At 36.8% G+C, this 11,295-nt stretch overlaps 1 protein-coding gene across 1 annotated transcript; it reads left to right on the forward strand.

Annotated features, from left to right (window-relative positions):
• The first annotated feature begins 774 nt into the window (after positions 1-774).
• Positions 775-10,056, forward strand: LOC143433462 (uncharacterized). Its single transcript, XM_076910800.1, has 12 exons — positions 775-933; positions 1,452-1,586; positions 2,056-2,148; positions 2,368-2,532; positions 2,760-2,891; positions 3,011-3,222; positions 4,772-4,984; positions 6,359-6,727; positions 7,232-7,522; positions 7,735-7,945; positions 9,652-9,980; positions 10,012-10,056. Exons 1-12 carry the CDS (start codon positions 840-842, stop codon positions 10,054-10,056), a joined length of 2,289 nt encoding a protein of 762 aa, XP_076766915.1. The 5' UTR covers positions 775-839.
• Positions 10,057-11,295: the final 1,239 nt, after the last annotated feature.

Here is an 11,295-nt window from a genome sequence, read left to right on the forward strand (position 1 = left end):
AATATGGCTACAGAAAGTGCCCTCTCTTGCGTGAAATAACCCCTATTATATGGAGAATAGTACAATACCTTTACTCGAAAGCTATTACTCACACCTGGCTGATTAACAGCCAAGACGTTGTTAACTTCTCCTCCATTTTCTACCGTTTGACTTCAACTTCGGTTAACTGTGTTACTACCGCTCGGCTAAGCAATAATCAACCCCAAATCCACAAACCTTGTCTCTGCTCAGATCTGATCAAATCTAATCAAATGCATTTGTTAAAATTTTTTTTAGAAATACAATATGCACCATTTTGTCGATATATAAAGAAAGAAAGTTGCATTGAATGGTAATAAGTATATTTTATTTAATTTCTAGCACATTTTTACATATTTGCAGTTAATGTTTACACTTATTTGCTGTTGCTTTAGGAGTGGATGATTCAAATTAATTTTCTTCTATCAATTTTTAGCAAATTCTAATTTTAGCTGAATTTTGTACGAATACACTGGTAGCTACTGTACAGATCTGAGGTGAATGATTCAAATTAATTTTCTTCTATCAATTTTTTGCAAATTCTAATTTCAACTGAATTTTATACGAATACACTGGTAGCTACTGTACATATTTGGGGTGAATGAATCAAATTAATTTTCTTCTATCAATTTTTAGCAAATTCTAATTTCAACTGAATTTTATACGAATACACTGGTAGCTACTGTACAGATCTGACCGATTATTCCATCGTGTTTCCATTCGCACAGCTCGTATGTGATTTTTCTATCCCAATTACGTCAGCTGATTTGCTTCAGGTATTGTCACGATCGAACGATTGTCGATATCATGTTGCTATCGCTATGGAAGCGAAGTGTGTCGTATTCATATGCTTCTCGGTGCTCGCTTTGTCACTGTCGATCAAAGGAGTTCACCTTCAGGATTTTAACGAAACAGGTTGGTCTTTTTATTTTAATTTCGTTTTTTACGTTTGGTACGATATTCCATTAGGAGCTGCTGAGCGAATACGTGCGTAAACTCGTATAAACTGGTAGTATTCGATACAGTTCGCTAATAAAGAACGATAAATAATATTTAATTGGTATAGTCTCTCGTATAATCGCTGCCATCAATTCGTGTAATCACTGTGAAACAACAAAAATGTTGAAACACTCGCACGCTTCCAAATATTACTAATCATTTAGTTTAATATTAATATTTCATATTAATTACTATTTCAATTTAATTTTATTATCTTAAATACTATTTTATATTAAATATTTTATATTAAATTAACGTAATTGTAGCTGTGCAACATCATTTTTTTTTTTTATATTAGATCCACAAACGAGCTATCCCAAATATCTCTCGATTGCACAGTATGAGTTCTGTTTTTTTAAATTTCTACTCTCGATAGAATTTCTAATAAATGCAATACACGTTCCAAGAATAACCTGGTTCGTGTCCGATCGCAGGAATAATCGATGGCAACAATCACAGAGGCTGTGCATACTTGCACTGCGGAGGGCGCGATGTCTGCGTGCATCGGAAGTTTCGTTGCAACGATCCTCCTTGCCCTGGCATGTTGTTTTGCGCGAAATCTCGAACAGGTAAACGTCCCACCGAACACGTACGTCATTATTCCGTCCCTTTGCTGAAATTCCATTATGCCACGAGGCGAGGCTCGTAAAGAACACGAGTAAGCGCAACGCAATTACGTGTGTGCTGTAACGGGCTTGAACAGCCGTTTAAGTTGTACGTTCAAGCGGAGATGTAACACGGACGACGAATTACGCGACACAAAGGAGAAGTGAAAACGCTGAATCATTTTCATCGCCCCAGAAAATTCTGCGTAAACTATGGCTCGTCACAAGTCGATTAAGAAATGTATTCGCACCTTAGCGGTTTAATTTTGCCCTTAAAAAATGGAATACGTGGATTTTTAATTACATTTTCTGGAAACAGAGAAACACTGAAGTTAATTAAGATTTTATCGCTTTTATAACGTAAATGCTTTATTGTTAGATTATTATAAAAGAAAATTTCTCTTTTCTTTATGATGGATATGTCTTTTGCAAGAATCGTTGAGGGGACCAACCACCTGTGACACTGTACAGTGTACCAATGGATATGTCTGCATGGTAAAAGTGCGTCATTGCCAGTGGGATGAAAGTGAGTATTATTTTTTCTTATATTATGCGTTTTCTGTAGTAAAGTTCGAATAATTTTGTAGGTTTATTTATTAGATCAAAGTACGCTTTTTAACAATTAGTCTCCTTCATTTCAATTTTCTTTAAAAAGGAAAGAAATACATTTGGATTATTCTTTTTTCTACCAATATGAAATTAAACGCTGAAAAATAAAATAATCACTGTGATACTTGTTTATTAGAGTGCAAACAACAGATAGCGAGATGTGTATCCCGGAAAGAATATCACGAGGGACCTGCCTCCTGTGCTGGTTTCAAGTGTCCTCGAGGAAGTCGCTGCATCCTTCGAGAAGCGTTCTGCGCGAAACCTCCTTGCAAATTATTGAGAAGCTGCTCGAAGAACAAAGGTCCATCGTTACCGTCTTTCAACCGCGATGCTTTAGAGCCTCGTAAATTATATACACTTTCGTACGGAATATTACACTCGCATCACAATCTTTTTAAGAATCTGTGAATTTAGTACAACTTTCATACAAAAGCGTTCGCAGGTTGTTCTTCTTTGGTAGACGTGAATTGTTTTAAAAATTAAACGATTAGTCTTTCAAGTTCTACATAAATTATCGTGTTTTTACAGAAGTGCATCTTTGGTTCGCAAAGTGTCGAAGTCTTGGCTGCTCGTCGGAGTTCGAGTGCTTTCTACGAAGACCAGGGAGAAATTGCTCGAATCCACCGTGCAAGCATACACCAGATTGTATAACAACGAAAGGTAATATTGACAAAGTTATTTAATTTTACGAATTTATAAAATGCAACAATTACTCGATTTAATATAAATTAATTATTTTCTATGACAATTTCCCCCTTGGGGGTTGTACAATTTCTCAGAGGACGAAATAACGAACGAACACTGTCGTGGATGGATGTGCCCGCCAATGCAAACATGTGCTACTGAAATTGTGGACTCTTGCAGAACGGCTAACTGTAGCATTAAAAGAACCTGTCAGGAAATCCAAGCAGTGCCAACAAACGAATCTTCTCCATCCTTTTCAAGAAGATCCCTGAAAAAGGAGGACGATGTCTATACGGTTGCTACTGAGGTAACTACGTACAGTGTACACCCCCGTGCAAAAGTATTTGAGAAAGTGACGTGGGGACCTTACGAAAAATTCGACTCCCTGTAACGTAACAACTATCCTTATTCGAAATTCTTTTTTCTTTTGGTGTTTTCTGAATGTCCTTTTTTGTTTTGACGCGTGACTTTTGGGGCAATTCGTTACCTTTTCTCTTCGTGAGAGCGAAACACCGAGTGAAGGATAGGAAAAATTCTTTTCTCATTGAACATGAGGAGACCAAGTCTGAGAAAATAATTATTTGTTAGTTTTTCATTTCGACTGGCCGCCTTGGCTTGAAATTTATGAATTGCGAGGAAAGCTCTTCACATAGCTTCGTTCAAGCCTCTTAAAGAAGTTTGGTTTTTCGCATGCTACAAGTACTTGAACCTTTATTTTATTCTAATAAATGGTTGAAATAACATATGATATTAATTGTGAATTTTACTAATACTTATATATATGTATATATCGCATCTTCTTGGAGCATATGATATTTTGCAGGTGTTTTAATACTCATGGACTAAGAGGTATTTCCTATTACTTCATAAAAAGGATTCATTTCTTCGTATCGAATAGATAAATTTTAATTTCCCTCATTTTGATGTTAACTGATCGTAGCTTCGTGCCAAAATAATTTCTCTCTTACAATGACAGTGATTCCATCAAGATTTCCCTCGTACGAATTAAATACATATTTCAAATTTCTAATTTAATCTGATATCGACTTTTACTGGGTTACATATTAATTTTGTAAAGTTAAGTGGACAGTAAAACTGACGAATATTATTTGCAGACATCTACGAACGCGTTTCAAGAAAACGGAACAGAGAGAATAAAGTGAGTAGTATAGTATCTTCTTAAATATTCATTTTAATTGATTAATCGTCGATGTTAATAACGCTGGCCACCACATAGAGCTTCCAACTCGTGGCTCGATCATTTAAAATCGAAAACTGAACTGGATGCCATCGAGCTTTGGATAAAGAACGCTGAGGGGCAAACAGACTTCAAAGTAAGATCCAGATTACTATTATATTCCCACAAATGCGATGAAATCGCATCATAATTGTATCCCAAATTAATTGAACACATAATACTACCAAAAGCAGTGTTACAAATTTATTTATTAATTATTAGAATGAGCAAATCGAGATCCTTAAAATCCTCAAGAACAATTTTAAATCGGAGACGATCCCTCAATTATATTCTCGATTAAAAAATTGAACACATAATGCTACCAAAAGCAGTGTTACAAATTTATTTATTAATTATTAGAATGAGCAAATCGAGATCCTTAAAATCATCAAGAACGATTTTGAATCAAAAATGATCTCTCAGTTGCACCCTCCATTAAAAAATTAAAAACCTCTAAAGAACTAGATCAAATGGAACAGTACATCGCATTAAACTGTCATTAAAGTAAATTCCCTCGTCATACGAATCGCCATCGCGTGAACGTAATTTTCGCAAAATTCCCAACTCTATCACGCCGCGTTACCCAATGGGGACTCCTACAGCTGACTGTTATTTGCAGAATTTCCAAGACTGGCTTCGATCGATCAAAGGCATACTCGGCTCCGGTCCGTACAGCAATTGGTTCGAAGAAATTCTGTCCTCGCGTGGCGGAGAATTTCAAAAATGGCTGCGAGCCTCGCGCGACAGGCTCGATGCGGAGGAACCAATATTTCCGGGACAGGAACGACCGCGGCCGCTGACGGAAAATCCATACCCGCCAAGCGATACGACGGTAAGCGGGGAATGGAATTTGGCTCGAAAATTGGACGAAACGAGAGGAATCGCTTGACGTCGCTTATCTATAGTTCGCGATAAGTGTATCGAAGAAGCTTCCGTTCTATCGGACACCTGGATGGATTCTCTAAATCGTGTTACCTAATTTTGTTTGGGGTCGACGGGGTTTATCGAGATAAATATTCGTGATAAAAATAAAGGAAATTATCGAAAAATTATCGAAAGGAAATTATCGAGGGATCCTTAAAAGATTTTTCACTGTGGATGCTCAATTATTGGTAAAACTACTTGATTATAGCGGTACCAGCAATCTTTTGCGAATTTCCTGAAAAGTAAAGCCAAGAAATGGCTATATGTATAGAGAAATGTTATACAGAATATAATTCTCGATAATATATTTGAGAATCGTTGAGACTGATTATTAAAAAATATGGAAAATATAAAAAATTAGTAGGTGTTGCGTTGGCTACAGAAAATCGTAAGACTAGTTCTCTTTCATTTTTTCATACACCACTCACGGTATAATTTCTTATAGTATAAGAAAAACGCTGGATAATAAGCGAATTTCTCGAAAAGTAAAGCCGAGAAGTGGTGATATGTATAGAGGAATGTTATTCAGAATATAATTCTCCATAACATATTTAAAAATCACTGAGACCAATTATTAAAAAATATGGAAAATATAAAAAATTAATAAGTGTTGCATTGGCTATAGAAAATCGTAAGACTAGTTTTCTTTCATTTTTTCATACACCACTCACGGTATAATTTCTTATAGTATAACAGAAAAGGCTGGATGATAATAACGCGAACATTCTGCATATAAACGTGCATGAATCTCCTACTTATTATGAATTTCGCAAATTACAAGAACGATCCGCGCAAACCGTACATCAAGGTACAACCATATGCGGTTGCACAAAACCGGTCTACTGTTGCGTCCCGACCATTTATAAACTGGTGTTTAATTTTTATCTAAAAGTGTTGGATACCAGCGAGTGGCCGTGTAATTATAAAGGAAAAAGCGGTAGACAAGTGAAACTCTCGATATATCTGTGCACAGTTTTTTCCGCTGCTCCATATAAGTCAAACTTGGACAAAAAGGGGATTACACTTTTTATTAACATTGCTAAATTTTATATACAGTACGTTTGAATTTTTCAATTATACTTTCGTCATTTTCTGTCAGTTGTGAAAGCGTTTACGTATCTATTACAAATATAGTTTTGATTGTTCATCATTAAATTTGTAAACTAAAATGTTACAAATTGTAGAATCTTAATTGTATGATGATATACAAGCTTTTCGTAGATTTTCGAAATTACTAAAAGAAAGAAGCTAATTGACTGACACGTAAAACTGTTTATTTCAGAATGCACTCCCATCGGACGATTTAAGCAAAAGTATAGAAGACATCGAATCATTTCTGAGAGGAAGGAATTTAACGAATATAATGGAGAAGATTCTCGTTCCAAATAGGATCCTGTTACCACCGTACACCCCTTTGGAATCCGCATTTCTGAATAATTTAAGAGAATCTAATCGTTCGCCGTTTTTCAATTATCTTCTGAAGTATCCTTTCAACGTGGGGGATCAGTTTTCGCCATTGCAACCCCCAATCGAGAATAGCTACGACCAGCCGTATCTTGTTATTCCCGTGAAGAATATAAACGATTTAAGCGATTCCCAGATCATTAATTACGAATCTGACTTTGGAATTCAAAATAATGATTTTTCTTCTGTGAGTAACCATTAGTTTCTAAATACCTTAAATTCTTTAATACTTTTCACGATTCTGGTACTTTTTTCATTTCTAACGATATTCTTCTTTGGTGGATTTTACTTCAAAGAGAAACAATTTGGAATAAAACATTATAAAGAACAAGATTTTATTGCATGACATTTAGCTTTTTCAAATATTTTCATCATTCTGTACTGATCATTGAAATTTTCATCTGGAGCTGCTTTATTAATATTTTATCATTATTTACATTTATTATAAATTGTCAGATAAATGTATAATGTTCGTCTAGTTAATTTTGAGAGTATTAAATATTACATATTCATTATCTGACAATGTGTTGTTGCGTTTTTAGTCAAATTAAATTGGTAATCCGTATATTGTAAAATCGAATATTGCAAGTGAATGGATAAAAGTGAGCAAAGAAGAAATATCAGAAATACTGGAATAATCTGAAGTTATAAAACTACTTTTTTTACTGACATGAAGTTTACTTCTTATAAGAACGTTCCAGAGGAGCAGGAGAATACATCATCCGCCAAAAATGGATTATGGTCCCTATGGACTGCACCGCGCGAAGATTCCGAAGAAAAGAAGTTACCCGTGAAAGAAACTCCACCTATTAAAGATTCTACTGCCCTTTTCGAAGACGAAGTACCGACGAAAGAAGCAGAGTACTTCGATGAAGCTCTAATTGATTTGTTGGAAAAACTTCTTAAGTCCATGCAGTCTTCTTCGATCGAAGATCTGCCACAGAATTCTGACGAAGGACTTGTCGAAGGACATCGTCAAGACGTAAGTTTCATACGATATTTAAGTGCAAATAAAAAAAGAAGTTTTGTTTGTAAAAAAATAATATACTCAGGCATCTAATTTAAAAAATAGCAATCAATTGGTGTGTATATCTTTAACTTTACTATACTTATTAAAAATTTAATCGTTTCTTCAATTTTATTATAACAAAAATTGAAATTGTAAATTAAAACTTTTAATTTGACGGCTAACAGATTGCGCTCATTCAGAATTCACCTGAAACTCATCAGAACGAAGAACATAATGAAAAGTTTAAGTGGAGTTCCATAGCCCATATTGAAGATAACGAAGATACATCGAAGAGCAAAAACTCTAAGGAAAACGAGAACCAATTTTCTTCCTCCGAAGATGGGAACCTCACAATTAATCTTGAACCAGGCATTAGCGTCTTGCTTGATAAGTTAGGTAAGCTCTTTTTATTCATCCTAGTTCTCAATTTTACGTATATATACAGCATTCTATTATACTTTTCTAGAAATTTTCGAGTGAATGAGATTGAGGGAAAGAGAAAGAGAGAGTACGAGTGACATTCCGTACAACTGAGACTGGTGTAAATTAATTAATTTAATCGCGCGATTGAATTATCCCTTTTCCTCCCCTAAACGAAGCAGATCCTACCCTTACCCCTATTTTTCATCCCCAACCATCATCGTAAAAAGGCAAAAAAAGGTACTTGAGTAGCATGATACATCTGAACGCGTCTGTAGAAAAAATTGATGCATGGAATACAAAGATTTAGCCATCTCTTCGCATCTAAAAATTTCTGCAACATGAATCATGTCGCACAGCTCGTCCGAACTTAAGAAATCGCGGAGACATCTCGGCAGTTCGGTCCATTTTTAACTGAGATTAACCTTAAACGACGAAGATCTTGCACTGCCCGTGCCGCTGGCGCGACGATTTCGTTCGTTCGCGGAACTCCATTAGAAACTCGGCATTCCGCTCGAAACAAACAACAAATTAGTGAGCTGAAGTTCCAATAGGGAGTTGCGGCCGCAGCCATCGTATCGTCGTTTATATAATTGCGACCGATCGCGGTAAAACACCGCGGATACGCGATTTATCGTAACGGCGTTTGTCCAGTTGCACGCCGCGGGCCATCTATTAAAGGAATTTAACATCGTTAGCTTAACGATTCCAGTTTTAAAGGCAGTCGAGGGGTTTGCGAACAGAAAAAGAGGAGGCAACGGAACGATCGCGGACAACGAATCCTCGTGACCGTGATAACTTGAAAACCCGGTTTGGCCAGGGGGATTGTTTTAATTAGCACATCGCGTTATACATATACGACGTTGTTACGTCGCCTGTTTCATTGGTTTCTGTGGAACGACCGGATCGACGGAATCGTATATCGGTATTTTTAGAAAGCTATCGATGATGTAAACGCGTTACCCTTCTTCTCGTCACCTGCTCGATACTTCTATTCTCTTTTTACCCTCCTAGAATTTCACTTTGTCAAACGTAACGATTCCTTTCGAAGAAAAATACCGTTTTACATACGTTGGTCTCCTTTTTTTTTTTCTCGTTGCCATTTACATCGGTTACAGATGTTTGTCTACCGCTACGCGATGTCTTCCTGCGTCGACTTGTTCCTTTTTTTTTCTCGTTGCTCTCTTGCCTGTCCTCTGTCCGTTAGCATCAATTTCAGCCTTTCTCCACCTTTTTCGATTAATCACGCATTGGCACGGCGGTATCTTTTATGGCCCCAAGAGACTATCGATCGTTTCAGCCTCCCGTGAATCGATTTTAAATGTAAAAGTTCGCTAACTATTTCGACGTGATGGTATTCCAATCGATTTATGTGCAATTTCTTCTGAATATGCAAAAATTGTATCGCGTCTGAGAGAGTGTGACGTTCGATGAAACGAAAAAAAGATTGTTGAAACGAAACGAAATTTTTATGCCAGTCAAGGATCAACTCTGCTTCGATTTCTCCTGTTTCCACGTTCCATTTCGCAGTCTTTTTTTCGCAGTTATACCGTTCTCCGTTCCATCGTGCATAGTCCACGCTTATTTCTTCTTTTCCTCGCCCCTGTATCGATTCGCTCTCCGCGCTCATCGTCGTCCGCGTCTCGAAACTTATTTCGTTCGTTTATTCCACGCTCGTTTAGGACTGCAACAAATTACTGGCGAGGATAACGAACAGACGGACTTGAATCTTTTGATGATACAAACCCTAATGGAAGCCATGAACGAGGACACTGACGACTTCGGCGAGGGCGCAGAATTAAATCTGAACGAAAGTTCGGTGAAAACTTCTGTCGTGGATAACGAAGAAGTCGCCACAAGAGTGACTGATAAGTCGTTCGATGAGTCGAAGCCTTCGGAAACTGGATCACGTAACACTTTCACGAAAGAAATCTTGAACAACGCGAACAGCGCCCGTGAATCGATCTTCATAGAAAGAGAGAAAAGTTCGTCGAATTCGAAGGCCCAACAGGTTTGTATTCCTTCGTTATGAATAATTCCAGCGTAACAGTTTCGAAGATTGGCCACATTCCAGTAGCTTACAATGAAATACCTGTACTTAAATAGCAAACAGTCTGGGACAGCTAATTATGTCAAATCGTACTAACTGTAACTTTTCGACGCGAGATAAAACCGGTTTTTAATTTTGCTGCCAGGGAAGAGATTCGAGGAAGTCTGCGTTAATTTATACGGACAACGAACCTGCGATTCAATCCTTTCATAATCTGCCCAGTTACGGTGCTAACGCTGGTGACATTGCTCTGCAGGATAACGCGTACATTGAATGCAATCGCACAGAGAATGATAACGACCACGTGGATCCTCTCTCTGCTCTTAATGATTAATTAAAACCATTATTAAATAACATTAACTAACACCAATATCTTTGAACTTCATATCGCGTTACACTTGCGCGACGTATCAAAAGAAGAGTTAATCGGTACAGTGATGAATGAATTTGAAATTTGAATAAATGGCTAGAGTGAATTCTTTGACCTTTCGAGCTAATCAACTTCTTCGTATATCTCTGAACGTAAAATAATTCTTCACGATTAATTAAAACCATTATTAAATAACATTAATTAACACCAGTATCTTTAAACTTCATTTGGAGTTACACTTGCGCGACGTATCAAAAGAAGAGTTAATCGGTACAGTGATGAATGAATTTGAAATTTGAATAAATGGCTAGTGAATTCTTTGACCTTTCGAGCTAATCAACTTCTTCGTGTATCTCTGAACGTGTAAGATAATTCTGAATTCGCAATTAATATATATTATCTGCTAAATATCGTAATTAGAAATGTCATAGAGCGTTTAATCTTCCTTTGCAACCGCGAGAAATGAGAGACGAGGAAAGGCAACGCAGTTTGCGTAAGTCGAGAAATATATCATCATCTCGTCGTTAATTCTCTGTCATTAAGTCTTCCGTGCTACCCACGAGCGCGGCAATTACTTTCTTTGGTATCACTGTCGGCAGATCTATCCGACGAAAGTGTAAAACGCGCGAATCTATCCACGCGAGCGAGCGGATCCGCGAATTTGCTATTGTTACGAATGGTCGTAACGCAAAGGATAATTAAAAAATGGTATTCCAAAAATACATGTATATATATTCAGATCGTTAATAAACGTCCTAGCGAGTTCCAATCTTATATGCCGTACACGTGTCAACGCTTGATTGTCAATTAAAAACTCCAACTTTTGTTACGCAATTGATATTTCAATTAATTAACAGATTTGGGTACGCGTGTTTCAATTAGCGGTGCAAGGTAGGTGTACGAAAT

The sequence above is a fragment of the Xylocopa sonorina genome, chromosome 3 (assembly GCF_050948175.1).
Source record: "Xylocopa sonorina isolate GNS202 chromosome 3, iyXylSono1_principal, whole genome shotgun sequence".
In the NCBI taxonomy this organism is placed as follows: Eukaryota; Metazoa; Arthropoda; class Insecta; order Hymenoptera; family Apidae; genus Xylocopa; species Xylocopa sonorina.

Coding starts and splice junctions, on each gene's coding strand:
- LOC143433462 (XM_076910800.1), top strand. CDS start 840: ATGGAAGCGAAGTGTGTCGTATTCATATGCTTCTCGGTGCTCGCTTTG. Junction 6,728..7,231: donor AAAATAATGATTTTTCTTCT/GTGAGTAACCAT, acceptor ACTTCTTATAAG/AACGTTCCAGAGGAGCAGGA. Junction 7,946..9,651: donor CGTCTTGCTTGATAAGTTAG/GTAAGCTCTTTT, acceptor ACGCTCGTTTAG/GACTGCAACAAATTACTGGC.